The 16,740-nt window shown below is 43.5% G+C and overlaps 1 protein-coding gene across 2 annotated transcripts; it reads right to left on the reverse strand.

Moving 5' to 3' along the window:
• Positions 1–7,955: 7,955 nt before the first annotated feature.
• LOC146616752 (serine/threonine-protein kinase pdik1l-B) lies at positions 7,956–15,688 on the reverse strand. 2 transcript variants are annotated; one of them, XM_085372291.1, is made up of 4 exons: positions 15,565–15,688; positions 14,468–15,229; positions 12,765–12,990; positions 7,956–8,304 (listed from the first exon to the last, which is right to left on the reverse strand). In XM_085372291.1, the coding sequence occupies exons 2-4, from the start codon at positions 15,203–15,205 to the stop codon at positions 8,060–8,062; spliced, it is 1,209 nt and encodes a 402-aa protein (XP_085228417.1). In that variant the 5' UTR covers positions 15,206–15,229; positions 15,565–15,688; the 3' UTR covers positions 7,956–8,059. The 2 variants fall into 2 exon arrangements, with proteins under 2 accessions (XP_085228417.1, XP_085228416.1); XM_085372290.1 differs by lacking the exon at positions 15,565–15,688 and adding an exon at positions 15,352–15,498.
• Between the last annotated feature and the right edge of the window lie 1,052 nt (positions 15,689–16,740).

Here is a 16,740-nt window from a genome sequence, read left to right on the forward strand (position 1 = left end):
TCATGCCTTCTTGTCTTTTTCTGGAACAATAAAGTATATTTCAGTAACTGCTTGTGAGATTTTGAGTTGTTGTTGCAGGGAGACCTTTGAGGCGTTAAAACTAAACCACAGAAAGGTGGAAAGCTTCCAGGGGTAAAGGTCACATCCTATCAGAGCCTCTGATAATGTGATCCTCATCGCCGGGGGTTGGTAGCAGACCCGCGCCGAGAGCTCATTTGACAAATCCTTTCCGGTCAAATCTCGTACCTGTCCTGGCTGCTGTTTTAAACCACAGTCACAGGAAAGCGTTTGTCATCAAACATAGCGATAAAGGGGGCTCACATGGAAACCTCTGCCTCGTGTAGGATTCGACCGCACGGGCGACTGGAGCTGAACGGATGCGGCCGCTGTGTCGTGACTGCGCTGTGTGTGTTGCAGTCCTGACGCAGTGAGGTACACGCCACACTCGGGCTTTTCTCTCCACGCTTGTTCACTCCTTCTATCAGCTGTGAAATCTGAAAGGACTCCTCGTCCCCCACCCGCGCCGCCACACTGTGCGGAGTCGGGTCTCATCTTCTCTGCGACACGAGCCGAGGTGCAGCAGGCTGAAGGTTACAGAACTGCCCACTAACATTACCACAGTGAGAGATGAGAAAGGCATCGAGCTGTGGTGAGCTTCAAACCGTTTTAGATGGATGTGAAGCTGTTTAAACTCTCGCAGTGGAAAAATAACGACAGAAGCAGGCCGGTAATCCTGTTTTCAGACTGAGAGTGAAAATATGATTTGAAGTGAGGAAATATTTAAACGTTTTGTCTCAGCTGAGCTCCCGACGCAGAAGAGTCAGGTGCTGTATTTAAACGATGAAGAGTCCTGTATGATCCAAACGCAGAAGTTATCACGTCCTCTGAGAACCTGAGGCATGAATTTAACTTTAATACAAAACTTTTTTTCTCATTTCTGAATCTGAGTTATGTAAAAAAAAAAAGTTTAAGTACCAAACGCTCGTGTTTATAAAAAGGATCCTTCACGTTGGTCCAGGATCAACATCGTGTTGTCTGAGCATCAGTTAGCATTAGCCAAGACTTTGCTACTTAAACATTATCACAAGCAAACCAACACGAGCATCGTAAATGATAAAAGAATAATATAAAAGAAAATGAATAAAGAAAACAACGTTATGGTTACAGAAACAAAACGAACATGTCTGATTGGCTGGATCGGGACCAACGCTGTTATGATGATGCACCAACACACACCAGATACACCTCCGCCCTCCAACTAGTCGCAGTAGACACCTGCTGCTCCCTGAGCTTTATCAGAGCTTGCTTCCTATCAAAGGGGAGTTCTTTCTCCCCACAGTTGCTCACAGTGAATTGTCTAATTGTTGAGGTTCTCTCTCACATTCTGCAGGGTCTATGCATTATGCATTACCCTGAGGTGAATATGATCGTGAACTGGTGAATGAATTGAAGTTGAATCACAATGTGGTAATCTATTTACATCCCATTCACGAGTTCACATTGTAGGAGAGAAGAAAGCGAAATCTCAGCAGAGAACTGGAAACCAGCTTGAGCTCACTCTGCCGAACCACAAAGTCTCATCAAAATTCATCAAGTGTTTCCAGTCAGAATGACTCAAATATTCGACCAAAAGTTAATTCTGAGTTTAAAAAACAAACAAATATGCAATAATTCAAATAATTCATCCTCAGCAGTGAATCAAAATGACTCGGATGACCACATTTTTATGGCGCTGATATTTACAGCTCAGACTTGAGTGTCTCAACAAAAGCTTAGCTCAACCACATGTTCACGTTCTGCTGTTAGCATTTAGCTCAAAGCCCCGTGTTTCCCACGTTTTTATTTAAACCTTAATTTGTGGGAAAAAATATAACTAAGAGATTTTTTTTAGTCAAACAAGTTTTTCCAGATTTATGCTTTTAACTTTAACACTCACAGTACAATGAAAGAGTTAGTGCGCCTGTAATGTTTCTTCCAGCCCACACTTGCTGTAAGTTGATCCCTTCCTAATGCAATTCCAATTTTGAGTAATGGGGGATAAGAGCCTTTGGCAAGTACAAGTTAGCCAAATCAAGTTGGCGTCGTCTAAAGATAGTCTAGCACGAAATTCCCTCCTAATGTTACTGTCATTCAGTAAAGACATATGAGGGAATGAAAGATAACATCTAACATCTGCTGAAACTTCATCGGTTAACATTGAGACGCAGTGGGCTATAAATATGAGCTGGAGATTATGGTTCCCATCTGTAATATTGAACTTCTAATTGTTTCTGTACACTCTGGCTCGTGTACGTGAAAAGTGACACAACATGAGTAATTTTGCTTTTGTACAACACTTGACTGGATTTGAAACGAAGGATCTGGTAGCTGCTCACAGAACTCTGAGTGTGTGGTCCAAAGTGGACTTTAGGAGGGACCAGATTTGGTGCATTTGCAAAAAGAACAACTAAAGGAATCCTTTAGAGCAGGGGTCGGCAATCCTGGGCACGCGTGCCGAAGGGTTAACTGATGGCACGTCCATAGCTGGACTGGCCATCGGGCATTTGCCCGGTGGGCCGATGGTGATTTTTCGTTTTTATGGGCCGATGATCTTATTATTATTTATTTTGTAGTAACGGTATAAACAATGAAAGGTGGTGGATTGGCCAGATGCTGGAAGATTTGTAAAAATATGTCTGTGAAGGTTCTCAGTCATCCAGGTCATCGTAGTCAAAGGAGCTTGCAAAGAAAAGCGTCTGGACTTCTTTAAGTTACTTGAAGACGTTTCACCTTCATCCGAGAAGCTTCTTCAGTTCTAATGTCAAATGGTGGAGAGTCCCAGATATAAACCTAGTGGGAGTAACCCCCCACAGAGGGACAAAAGGACCCCTGATGATCCTCTAATCGCCTGAGCCAAGGTGGGAAACTGGGTGTGGGTCCCAATCAGCCAGAGTTTCAGGTGAGCTCATTGTGAAACCTGGCCCCACCTTATCATGTGAATTCCTGAGGTCAGATGGCCCAGGATGTGACCTTAGAATTTGACCTTAGAACTGAAGAAGCTTCTCGGATGAGAGGTGAAACGTCTTCAAGCAACTTAAAGAAGTCCAGACGCCTTTCTTTGCAAGCTCCTTTGATTTGTAAAAATAACTCAGTTGTTTGGTGGTGGCTATGGTGGAGCTTCCAGCAGGTGGATGAGGGAAAGGCGAGGCAGGAGAAGGAGAGACCTGAGGCAGCCGCCGGTCCGAGTGTCAGGTGAACTGAACTTCAGGTAAGAAGTTATGACCTGCAGTCTCTCTGGGTCAGATATAAACCAAGTTTAGGTGGAGTTTATTTTCGTTGTGCTGACTTTTTCTTCAGCTAGGATGGAAAAAGACACAAAGCTGGATTTATTCTGCGTCATTACGCTGTCAGCGACCTCTTCTTCTCTCATTCTCTCCCCCTCCCTCTCCTGTTTCTACTTCAATCATGAAACTGATCAATGATCAGCTGATCGGCTTTTCTCTCTTGTTTGTTTATCGCCCACTTTGCGCCAGAAAGAGGAAACCAGCGGATGTCGCGCTAAACAACAGCAGCACGTTTAAGCTTGATCAGCTGTTGTTAGAATTTATTTAATATTAATTTCTAGTATCAGCTGATGTTTGCTGGAGCCACAGCTGTAAAGCTGCTGGTCATGATGTCGGTTTGGATATGTGGTGAGAGGGAAACATGAGGATGAAACCAGGAGATGTCCTTACTGAATCATCAGAGCTGAACAGGTGATGGAGAAACAGGTTTACCTTTTAGGTGACATGAATGAGTTGAAGTTATGAACTGTTTCTGAGAGACAAATAACACCAGGATCCTTTTCTATGTAGCTGACAGCTGGTAACTGTGCAGGGGCGGATCTAGCAAAGTGTTGTCAGGGGGGCAGGTAGGGCATTAACAGGGAGAGGGGGGCACAAAGAAATACTTTTCTTTCTTATTCTCATTTAAAATATCTCACTTTTAATAAATAATTATCTGAGTCTTACAACCAAAGTTTTTATCTGATGTAAAATGTATAGAAATCATACATATACCAACAAGACAGCGTGCATCACTGTCACAACAGCGTTTGCATTCAAAGGCTTTATGGGGGGCCGGTCTCTCGTCAAAATGCCCGGGCCGATTCTTTGTCCCAGTCCAGCCCTGGGCACGACACGCAGTGAGTTAATCTGAGAAGGTGCATTAAAAAATAAATGGCCGGGCCAGCGGTGCACATCGCAAATTAACTCGCATACACACATTAGTTGTGCCGTTTCTTAATGACGGTATCTTAGCTAACAACCCCAACTACCAGATTCAACTTGTAATTGGCTAAAAATAACTGAGAGGGACGTTGCTAGCTGGCAGTTTTTTCGAGCGATGTTGAAATTTCCACATTCAGACACTTCAAATGCTTCAGCAGCTGTCCGCTCAGCGCAGCATCAGCACCGCGGAAATACACGGATACATCCGAAGACTCGAGACTGATCAAACCAGAAAGCTTTAATGAGCAGCTGGGTTTGCATCGCATTAACTGGCTGAGTTAATACCAGTTAATGCGACACTAGATGGCACTCATCATCAGAAAGGTTGCTGACCCCTGCTTTAAATAAAAGGCAGGACGGATCCATACTTTTGTTCATGCCAAATTCTGATCCATCATGTGAATAGTAGCGAAATTTGAGACGTGTTCTCAGCAACATTTTCACATATGCTCTGTGTAAACTGCATGTGGACTCAAAGTTAAATGCATTTAGAGATGCGCTTCTGCACTCCGTGGTTCAAACAGAACTTCTGCAGGTTTGCTTAATGACGTCTACATTCCTGAATTTATTGAATTGCTGCCACGTGATTGGCTGATTAGATATGCGTTGGCAAGCAGTTGCACAGGTTTACTCAGTGGCTGGGTTTACTTGATAACGTAGCCGGTGTTTGTGATTCTGTTTTGGGGATTCGTGCAGAAGACATTTAATGTTCCACCTGCACAGGTTCTGTGGTGATGAGCCGGAGCGATCCGTCCTCTACAACCTCTGTGGACAAGCATTCAAAGGTCGTGTTTGTGATGTACTGGCCTCTGTCACAGACAACCTCGCTGAGCGCAGGCGCTGACCGTCACCTCACTAGCTTAAATCGCTACTTTATGGGCTCAAAATGTGGTCATAAATATTTTGTACTTGTAAATCAGTTTCGTATGTGTAAAAAGAATTTGTGCGTGCGTAAAAAAGATTTGTGTGTGGACTTAGTCAAAAAAAACCCTGCAAGTTACAAGTACGAATTTTGACCCTATTTTTCTTCCTTTCATCTGATTGGCCAATGTCATGTCAATCACAAATGTAACAATCCAATCAGAGAGCAGATGGGTTTGGCTGTCGGAGGGGCGCTTTTTTTGAACTGCAGGTCCTTGAAGGGTAATCCAGTTTGAAGCTGGAGGATCTCTATATAAATATCCAATAGCAGCTAGGTCCCCTAACTTTCAGTAGCTGTTGAAAGGAAAAAGTTGTGGTATATCAGTGGTTAGAAATACCGTTATTACTTTAGGATTAGTTTAACACAAAGTCAGGGCTGACCCAGGACCATTGCTGTGAGTCACAGTGCGCAGCATAAAAGTCCTTTCACATCAGAGCAGGATGTGCTGCTAATGCTAACTGCTAACTAAAAGCAAAGGATCCAGAATTTGTTGCTGGCTGCTGGGCTCTGTGGGTTTTTGCAGCAGCTCTACCTGTACTAGATGCACCTGCTCCTTGTCGTTTCTATCTCTGACTTTATGTCCTCTACAAGAGTTTGGTTTTTTTGCTAGTTCTTCAAATGTAAAAACATGTATGCTAATTCATAACGAAGAAAGCTTTGTAATGAAGACTGTCATTTACAAAACACTGCCCGCCCCCACCCTGCGTTCCGCAGCACTGTTGAAAAGGCTGTGGTAGTCCCTATATTAAACACGTAGACCTGTGACACAAAAATCACCAAACTCGGACGACCACAGACTGTTTTCCTTTGTGGTGATGAAGGAAAACGCTGGGTTGGCATGTAAAAGGGCATTTATTTCCTTCAAAGACCTGCAGTTCAAAAAAAGCTGCCTTCCGACGGCCAAACCCATCTGTTCTCTGATTGGATTGTTACATTTGTGATTGACATGACATTGACCAATCAGATGAAAGGAAGAAAAATAGGGCCAAAATTCGTACTTGTAACTTGCAGGGGTTTTTTGGGGCTAAGTCCACACACAAATCTTTTCACAGATACAAAGCTGATTTACAAGTACAAAATATTTATGACCACATTTTGAGCCCATACTACTTCCCTCTAATGTCCGAGTCTCCGTGCGCTCGGTGTAACAGCCTTATTGAGCAAAGAGTTCATTTATTCCACAGGTCAATGTTTGACTTTAACTACACTGCAAGCATGAATTTTACATGAATAAAAATTCCCTTTTCCACTGATTAAAGAGGTTATAAATCCATCTTTATTTAAATTACATGAGATTAACAAGAAATTTAGGACACAGTTGATGTTATAATCGATCTCCATTCATCCACGCATGTGACTGAGACTGATGATCACTAATAAACAGAGTGAACACTGCGTGGATATGATCAGCAACAATCCACATGCCTGGCTTTAATTTCCTGTTCAGGAGGAGACGTTAGCGACCGTCCGTCACAGCGAGCCTTGTGCTGTGCAGCAGATATGACACAAGTTTGAAAATCCTGTAAACAGCTGACGGCGTCACTAACTCAAAGCAAACACGTGAAATGAAGAAGAAATATTTACAAATTACAAACTCAAATATTAATGTTTGAATGCACACAGGCAGGAAAAAAGACGCTAAGTGCCTCAGAGTAAGTAAACTGACGTATACAAAGGTTATATTTCACTAAAACAGAAGAATAAATAGACATTTTGTTCTGAAGATTTGAGGTGAGAACGTTTGAGTGAAACTGAGTATTAAAATCATGTCCACACACACCTTTGTGAAAATATATAACAGCATAAACTGAAACATTACAGCTTAGACACAAAAATAGTATCACAGAGTTATTTCAGCACACACAGCATTATGTAGTCCGACCCACGCTACAGATTTAAGCCTACTACTTTTATGTCCTTTTTTTTTTTTTTTTTTTTTTTTTTTTTTTATAAATGACATCAGAAACAGCAGTATGCGACATTACGTGATGGCAGAGCTTCAGTTCATCCTTTGTCATTTTTTTTTTTTTTTTTTTTTTTTTTAATAAATAGGACAGGGGGAATGAATGAGAGAGAGAGGGGGAGAGAAAGAAAGAAAACCAAAGGGGAGAAGAGACGGTGAGAAGGGGGGGGAAGAGAGACAAAAAGAAAAAAAACTCCTGGGTCACCTGTATGGAGAGAAAAAAAAACAAACAAACAAACAAACAAACAAACAAACAGAGGAGACAGCAAACAACAAAGAGCAACATAATAATAGAGAAAACAAAGCACCATCACAATAAACTAGCTAGTCATAGATATCAGTATTTACTAAGTAATAAACAATATTGTGCAGCACGCAAGATAGACAGCGCACAGTGTGCTTTGAGGCAGCAGCCAAGAAAGCTTTAGTCCGCGTCTGTGAATACCCATGTGTGCATACCTGTGTGGATCAGCATGCTTGCATTCCAAAGGTTTCTCCATGTAATGATCTGCTAGGGAGTGTGGGGGGGCCACAGCCCCGTCCTCCAGGGTGTGAAGCGGGTATGGAGGAGACCAAAACTCCAGACATCCAGAGGCCCCCAGAACACAAGAGACCATGGAAGACCAACAGAGGGGCAGCCGCGCCACTGTTCCAGTAAGAGCTGAGGAGAGTCCCAGATGAGGGCTCGCCCAGCAGCCGCGGAGCAGAAGCCAGGGGGAGTTGCAGTGACGCGCCCGTGAGCTCCGCCGGCCCCCAGCTGTCCTGGGGGCCTTATAGCTCAGTAGAGCCATACCTAGGCTAAATTAATAATAATAATAATAATAATAATAATGTGGAATTAAAAAACCTTTAAACAAACAGGACGAACTGCAGTCTGGGCTCCTTACTGTCGTTCAGCCCATTACAGTCTTTCAAGTGTACTCTGTGTCAGTGGGAGTCCTCTCTCAGAGCGGAGCGCACCCTGGCCCCCAGCTGGTCAGCCGTCGGCCGGGCGTCCGGGTTTGAGGCGAGCATCTCTGAAAGCAGGGCGCACGTGGCAGGGCCGGGAGGGGGCGGCAGCGGGGGCGCTCTCTTAAACTTCGTCGGGATGCACAGCTGGAGCTCTGCATTCTCCCACAGAGCCTCTCCCAGCGGCATCAGCCAGCCTGAGCGTCCCTTGCACACGTAGGCGCCTGAAGGGGAAACGGGGAGGAAGACGGGTAGTATGACACGGCAGAGCGCCTCAGACCTCAGTGACTTTGAGAAGCTGGCGTGGAATATTACCAGGAATTACTAACAGGGTGTGCAAGATGTTCAGAGCACGACGAGACACACTTTATTAATGAGTCATTCATGGACTAATCAGAAACAACATAATTACAATTAAATGACAAGGAAAAACGTGGAACACAAAAGTGTTTAAATTAAATTGACGCTGTGATTTTCTTAGCTCTCATAAATTGCTCTCTTTGTGGAGACTATTTGTGGATGGCTCAGTAAAACTATTTCCCTTCTATGTGTCTGCATGTGGCAGACTGTTAGTATGCATGTGATAAAAAGCTTGTGTGACATTTCTTATGTATGGGTCCTTTACAAAGAAAATGGAGATTCAATAAGAGCTCAGGGCCAGCATTACTCCTTCACAGGAACAATCCATCAAGCATCACATGATGAACTGAGGGCTCTGATTGGCCCTGTGACACAGCATCAAGTGTAATCAGTCTGGCTTAGAGTGCTACGGCGTAAGAGTCGGATCATTATTAGCAAAGATGAGATGACGTTCAGGCACCGGGCCCTACTCCAAGGTTTAGCTAACATGACCCCAAGATGACGGAAACCCGTAAAGGTTCTAGCTCTGACTCCACGGACAGTAATCCTGTCACACGTCAGTTTCCTTGGATGCAAACACTTCCTGCACCTCACTTTAACAATAACTGTTTACATTAAAAAAGATTTAGACACACGGATGGTGAAACGAGTGTTTTCATGTTTAAATGTGTTCACAGACTGTGATTTGGTCACTACATGATGTCAACACTTTGAAAGGTGTTCAGTATATTTCAGCCCGACCTGTCCACAGGTGTCATTACATACAAGTGTATGTGCTTGCTTCTGTAGGCTGAACATGATCCTAACCCATGAGCAGAAAGAACTTCCTGCCTCTGATCTTCAGAATCAAAGTTGAAATATTTGAGCTTCTTTTCTTCCTTTTGCACCAGAAGATTTTGATAAGTGTAATCAAGAAACCATAAGATAAAACTGTGAACTCACTTGAACTGGTCATTCGTCATCATTAGACATAAGACAACTACATTAACTAACAGAAAAATGAGATTAATGGAGGGAAACTAATAAAGCCGCATCACTGAAACACATGTGCTGCAAAAATTTTAAAAAGTCATTTGAAAAGCATCGGTTGGTACTTTAGCTCAACACCAGGTTTTTGAGGTAGTGTGACCAAAATCACAGAGGACCCTAAGGTGACACATTGTTCATAAAAGCCTGAGGTCAACACTGAAGTCTGAGTAACGCTGGCCCGAGTCAGAGCCCAGCAAATCATTGCCTAACCTGACTGAGCAAAACGCCATGAAGGCTTTCCAGGCCTAAAGCACAGGAGGCTGAGTCTGGCTTTTCTGTGATTGGCTCCTCTCCGCTCCCCTGGATCGTTGTGTAAGCATGTGGGCGTGCACATCCTCAGACACGCTAAAGTTAAATAATGGAGCGTTATTTCTACCTTTGAAACACCTTCAGTTGAATCTCTCGGTTTTCTCTTTGTGATAGCTGAGCTGCTAAACTCTACTTTTTTTATTAAAGGGAAAAATGATCCACTCACACGACTCTCCAATTGTAAGCATCTTCTTTCAGCATAAACATCAACGACTCAGGGAAGTTCTCGGGCACTAAACTGGGGGATAATGCTTCACATCGCCCCGCTGCTCGGTCTCCTCTGAGCAGAATCGGGTTTGTGCGAACAAAATGAGACGTCAGTGTTGCAGCCATTTCATTACTCTCTGAGAGCAGAGCAGCGCTCTGTGTTATTGTACGTCGAGACGCTGCACCATCCGACGGCCACGCGGGTTTCTGACGAGACATCAAGAAAAGAAATTAAAATCTCACTGCGGAGCTCCAGCGCATGGCTCGGTGCCCTCCTCTGCTCGAATCGAACTGCCAACAACTTTGGAGACGTTATACTTCCAGTGCCACGGCATCAGAGTTTGATGACAATGCTGACGTACGAGAAGGACAAATTATGTTGTCATACACAAATACCAACTCATCTGCCACTTAGGAAAATATAGGCAATCGTCTTTAAAGCTGTAGCAACAGACTGAGGACTCATTCGTGTAAAACTTGGAACCACCGACTGAGCTGCTGCTGACCACAAAACCTCTCAGATCAGAGATTGTGTTTGACAGAGTTAGTGTGTTCATCTCTTCTCTGGATAATCAGTTTGGCTTCAAACCAAAGCACGGCACTGACATGTGCATATATGCACTCAAGGAAATAGTCAGTTTGTACAGGGCTAAAAATTCATCTGTCCTCGTGTTTCATTGATGCCTCTAAGGCTTTTGATCGAGTGAACCACAGAAAACTTTTTGATAAACTGAAGAGACGGGGAGTTCCTCAATACATGGCGAGGATTCTCTCTTACTGGTACGCTCATCAGAACATGCAGGTTAAATGGGGAAGCAGTATTTCTGCCCCCTTTGGTGTCAGACAGGGTGGGATTTTGTCTCCAATTTTATTTAATCTATATGTTGATGATTTGTCCATACAGCTGAGAGCCTGTAACACTGGGTGTATATTAAGTAAAGCACTGATAAATCATCTCATGTATGCAGATGACCTGGTTGTTTTTAGTCCAAGCAGTGCTGGGTTACAGGATCTTCTCAATGTCTGTACTGAATATGGTGTGCAATATGACATTGAGTACAATGCTGCTAAAAGTGCTGTTTTGATATGTAGAACCAAGCAGGATAAACAGCTAAATTTCCCTTTGTTTAAACTGTCCCAAAAACTCTTGAAGTTCTTAAAAAGGTGAAATACCTCGGTCACTTTATTACTGAGCAAATGAATGATGATGATGACATATACAGACAGCGGTGTAAGCTCTATGTGCAGGCAAATTCAGCTTTTGTTCACTTCCAGTTAAAGTGGCTTTGTTTAAAGCGTATTGCACACGCTATATACTGCCCCCTTGTGGTCATCCTACAAACAATGTAGCATGCAGAAGCTGCATGTTGCATATAATGATGCAATGAGAATCCTTTGCAGGATACCTAGAAGTGGTAGTGCCAGCCAGATGTTTGTAGCTGTGAGTGTTTGGACTTTTAAAGCACTTTTAAGAAAGTTAATGTTCAATTTTAGAGAACGACTGGATGGTTCGAGTAACAGTATAATTTTAGCACTTACAGATCCGACACTGAGTGGTTCCCGTTACTCATCCAGTCTCAGAAAGCACTGGTTAAAGTGTTTGTGTATTTATTGATTTATTTTAAGTAATTGTGTTTTATGTATATTATGGTTTTATATTTTTACAAATGCTTTATATACTTATTTATATACATATATATATTTAGCGGTTTATACCTTGTGTTGTGGGGGGTGGGGGGGAGTTGTGTGTGTGTTTCTTGTCTTGTTTTTATGGACATGAAGTCTGCCAATAAAGATTGAATTGAATTTATTAGCAGCGTCCTCCTGAAATGCGCCAACAACATCGAGAGTAACGTCCTCTCCGCCCCTTAATGCTCTCTTGTCGCTATGGTAACGCATAAACATTTCTTTCAAAATAAGACGCACAACTACGACACGGGAAAGACCCAGGGAAACAGAGTTAATGATAAAAACCCTGAAAACCATCAATTTCACACCCGAGCCTCAACTCTCGCGGCCCGCTACCAAACCGGTCCGTGGGCCGGGGGTTGGGGACCGCTGTGTTAAGTTACGCGTCACACATCCAAATATATGACTTATATTTGATATCGTTTTATATGCTATTATTAGGAGGAGCTGGCAGAAAGAAAGCTGGAGTCTGAAGTTTGTACATTTTTTTACGAATCATGCAGTCAAAGTCAAATCAAAGTTTGCTAACCTTTCCACAAAATATCGTTTTTAAAAGTGCTTTTATTTCTCCTGAAAGTTACACTGTCACCACTTTGCTGTTGTGGGATTCAGAGATCTCAGTTTATTTCTGAATGCTGCATCTCCCTCTTATTATGGCTCTTACTGAGTGGAGTGGGCAGCAGTCACTGCAGAGAACCAGCGATCATTAAAACTTTCTCAGGTCTGGAGCAAAGATGAGAGAATGGACGAACACGCAGATTTCTCAAATTCTTAATAAGATGGAAGGCTGAATTACATAATGTCAGCTTGTATTAAAATACAAGGTACTATAATCCACATCAGCATTGCATAAATCATCATTCATCTTTTTGCTATTTAGATCTATGATCGTACCATCCATGCTTGATAAATGAATGATGTATAGCAGCTGACATTTTTAATATGTGCCACTTAATTAAGGCAAACTGGATTCAGCGCGATGCATCATCACCAGGCTGACCGCACACTCAACCTTTCCCACCTTCCTGCGAGTGCGCCAAATAGTGAGGCAGAGGCTTATGGTGACGTCTTCTCTCAGCGAGACGCTTACCCAGTTGTTCCTGAGTCGTCCCTTCTTCCAGAAAGGTGATTCTCTCCAGGACCGCCCAAAACATCACGCCCAGAGAGAATATGTCTGCCTGGGCCGTGTAGGTCAGCCCGCCCCACACCTCTGGAGCCATGTAGAAGTCCGAACCACAGGTGGAGGAGAAGTGCTGTCTGGTCAGGCCGCCATCCACGGAGCCCTCACTCATTTTGCTCAGACCAAAATCTGCCACCTCGGGGTTAAAGAAGAAAAAGAAAAACCAGCACGCCTTCGGTTAGCTTAAAGCTTGGGTTTAGTCTCATCAATGTGCCACCAATAGTTTTAGAACAGGGGTAGGCAACTCCAGGCCTCGAGGGCCAGTGTCCTGCAGGCTTTAGATCTCACCCTGGGTTAACACACCTGAATCAAATGATTAGTTCATTACCAGGCCTCTGGAGAACTTCAGAAATGCTGAGGAGTCGTTTAGCCCTTTAAATCAGCTGTGATGGATCAAGGAAACATCTAAAACCTGCAGGACACCGGCCCTCGAGGCCTGGAGTTGCCTACCCCTGGTTTTAGAAGGACAGTAAAAAGCGCTGTCCTTTACTTTTAATATCTGGCTTAGAACAAAAAAGAAAAGGAAAGAAAAGCTGGCACACAAAGTTTTTTTTCCTACTAGCCAACTGGTAGAAAATTAATCAACCATTGGGAAGATGGGAAACATACATATGCTATGATCATTTATATCAGGGTCCCTAATCCCAGTCCACGAGGGCCGGTGTCCCTGCAGGTTTTAGATGTGTGTCCTTGATCCATCACAGCTGATTTAAATGGATAAATAACCATCTTGAAGTTCTCCAGACGCCTGGTAATGAACTAATCATGTGATTCAGGTGTGTTGACCCAGGGTGAGATCTAAAACCTGCAGGGACACCGGCCCTCGTGGATTGGGGACCCCTGATTTATATTATATCGTGACACGCTACTCTAATCTGACTTTGTATTCTATACAGTGACACTTTTATTTGGTGCTTGATCGAACAATGTGTGGGATGAGTAAAAATATTTGTAAGCACCAAAGAGATGTTGGCAGTCACAGTGGCCAAAGTTTCATCAAGACTCATCCACGCATCTAAGATGATTTACAAAGATACGTAAGGTCTGATCATTACAGAATGATGAGTCAATGTTGGTAGAGTGCTCTTTACATGTGAGGACATCACTTTTGGCTGGACATGCTTCATGACTTTCTGATGTTCTGTAGAGATGTAAGTGGCAGATCAACAAACAATGAAAGCAACCTGTAGCTGCATCTTAATTTAGAGTTTCATTTGTTCCACATATAAAGATAAAAACTCACCAGATAATCTGGCTTGTTTGGGTTTACATGGATTTACACGAACACTTGATCTGTGATTTGACTTTCAGTAGAATCTCACTTCCTGGCTGCACTGCTGTGCCATAAATATTTTCCCTCTGCTTTGTATATAATGTGTTCATTGCTTAGCTATAAAGAGGTCAGTAGAGCAATTTTGTTTCCAATTGTTTTCTTCATATTTTACTTTCTTATGTTAATTGCGTCTCAAGCAGACTGCTGCTGTGAAAAGCAAACACCCCCTCAGAGAGCAGAACTATTAAGCACTAATGTGCCTTCAAATTTGAACAGTGTGACTTTTCAAACAAAGCTTGACGCCACTTGATCTGAGATAAACACCGTCACATCTGCCCACCTTGACGACGGGGCCTTTTGGTGTCACACACACCAGCACATTGTCAGGTTTCAGGTCCCGGTGGGTGATTCCCAGGCTATGTAGGAAGGCCACGGCGCTGCACAGCTGTTGCACCACGCTGTGGTTACGCTGAGCATCTGGGGGCCTGGAGAGCAGGTACTGATTCAAGTCTCCTCCATCACAGTACTCCATCACGAGCCATAGGGCCAAGCAGCGCAGCGGCGCAGTCTGCTCTTCCTCCCTCGGGGCCGGTCTCTTCCTGACTCTGCTCTGAGGCCTTTGAGGGGTTGTGGAATCAGATGCATTTGATTCATCCTTGTTATGGAGATGAGCTCTGGCCTGCACAGTGTTAGTCCTGTCCTGCAGTCTGAAGCCAGAGTTTGTCCTCCTGGTGTTAGACTGAGGATTGGTCCTTTCCTGACTTTGCTTTGCTGTGACCACACTTCCTTTGAGCACGCTCTCAACCAGACGCAGGGGCAGTTTCCCTGGTTTTAAGGTCTTCAGGCTCCTGGACCCCGTCTGCAGGAGGCAGCTGTGCAGTGCAATGACATTGACGTGGTTCCTGGCTGTGGTTCTCATGGCCCACAGCTCTTGCAAGTAGAGTTCAATACACTCTGGGTTGCTGCAGGGCAGCCGCTTAATAGCCACCTTCTGTCCAGTTTTGGCCATACGGCCCTCAAACACCACGCCGTAACTGCCTCGTCCCACCTCCCTCTCTAAGGTGTAGAGCTCCTCCATCTCTCCCGGAAGCTGCTGTGTCTCCTGACAAACACAGATTAATGTTATACAATTAATATATATACACACCGTAAACAGCGCTTTAATATAGTAAGCAAGCGTTACATTTATCCATATCGTAGCTTATGACAGGAGAAAATACTAACCTCAAGTTGACGTTCAGGTTCGTAACGAGTCAACATAATAAATCTTAAAATAAAGCTTAACTGAAGAACAATCATGAACCGTATATTACAGACAATAACGCTTCCGACTGACCGTATGAAGGTGGTAACCGACGGCGCGTTTAACATGGCGCAGTCTGTGGTTTAAAAGGGCATCGAAACACGAAGCTCTTCCTACTTTGATTTCCGACTTACCCGGAACACTTCAGCTTCTTTTATGAGCGACGGAACGCCTTGAATCCTCCGTTTATTCAACTGGAGGCACTTTACACGAAACCATGTTCAACAAATACGAGTTTCTTTGTTGTTGTTTATGACACACACAGGAAACGCAGACGAAAACGTCACAAACTTCCGTGTCTAAGTTTCGGAACATCCCGCTCTGCCTATACACGCATCGTCATTGGCTAAGAAACCTCAGTACCGCGTTGTGATTGGTTGAGCGCCAAGTCCGAGACGTGTAATGTGATTCGAATTGTCCGAGCCCCGCCCACGTTGGAGTTCAGACAGGGAATTTGTTACGTCAAAAACGGACACCATTATTTAGGTAAATAATGAAAACGAAGGCCCAGATGGAGCTTTTATTTGAACGAACAACAAAAGAATTTGTCTGTGTAAACGCAAAAAAATTCGGTTAGCAGTTACAAATAGCTCATTTAAATACGGTTCTGGTGTTCTTTGTGTTTGATCCAACAAAATCTGTAAACAGCAAACAAAGTCAGTGTGGGTAGAACTTATCAGTATCAGTGTGGCAAAGTCGCATGCACAGAACTCACAAATGGACAAATGCACCATTTCAAAATGTTGTTGGGCATCGTTTAATGACTGAATCTCAATCTTTGAGAATGTCGAGAAGCTCGTCGGACGGTCTGCGGCTGCATTTCAGAAGCAACTTTAAAATAAATGAAATGCTGTTTTAGTCTGAAAATCGTTTCAGCCTCAAAGATTCACATGAACTCCAAAATCCCAAGTGTGACAGAGGTTATGTGACCGATTACAACATGGCATAAGTCATCATCACACAGGGTGTTGTCTAAAGCTTTATGCAGGTATGTTTTATTTAAACAGCAATCGCTAACATACACTAAACGTTTCCTGTGCAAAAGAATGACGTTCTGACAGCTGCTGCCCACAGAGTCACAGAATAAGAAAGATATCGATTTATTCTGAGTGAATAATAAATCAGATGTTATTAATGTCTATGCTCTGAGTCTGATTAGTAAATGATTGAGTAGAGGTAAAATGAATTCCCTCTGAGCTTTCAGAGGAACTTCATGAGTGAAGAAATGAAGCCAGCAGTCAGTCAGCTGCTTCTGGTGCAACAGGAAGGAAGGAGTCAGACAAACCTCAAAGTTTACTGAAGAAAACCAT

This window comes from Diplotaxodon limnothrissa, linkage group LG15, assembly GCF_057381915.1.
Source record: "Diplotaxodon limnothrissa isolate DT_005_m linkage group LG15, D_limnothrissa_male_GT1.1, whole genome shotgun sequence".
NCBI classification, from domain to species: Eukaryota; Metazoa; Chordata; class Actinopteri; order Cichliformes; family Cichlidae; genus Diplotaxodon; species Diplotaxodon limnothrissa.

Excerpts from the sequence above, each read along its gene's own strand:
- LOC146616752 (XM_085372290.1), bottom strand. The coding sequence starts at position 15,498 with ATGTTAAACGCGCCGTCGGTTACCACCTTCATACGGTCAGTCGGAAGC. Across the intron at positions 15,230-15,351 it reads AACCTGAACGTCAACTTGAG|GAGACACAGCAGCTTCCGGG; the intron begins GTTAGTATTTTC and ends TGTGTTTGTCAG. Across the intron at positions 12,991-14,467 it reads CAAAAGGCCCCGTCGTCAAG|GTGGCAGATTTTGGTCTGAG; the intron begins GTGGGCAGATGT and ends TTTAACCCCGAG.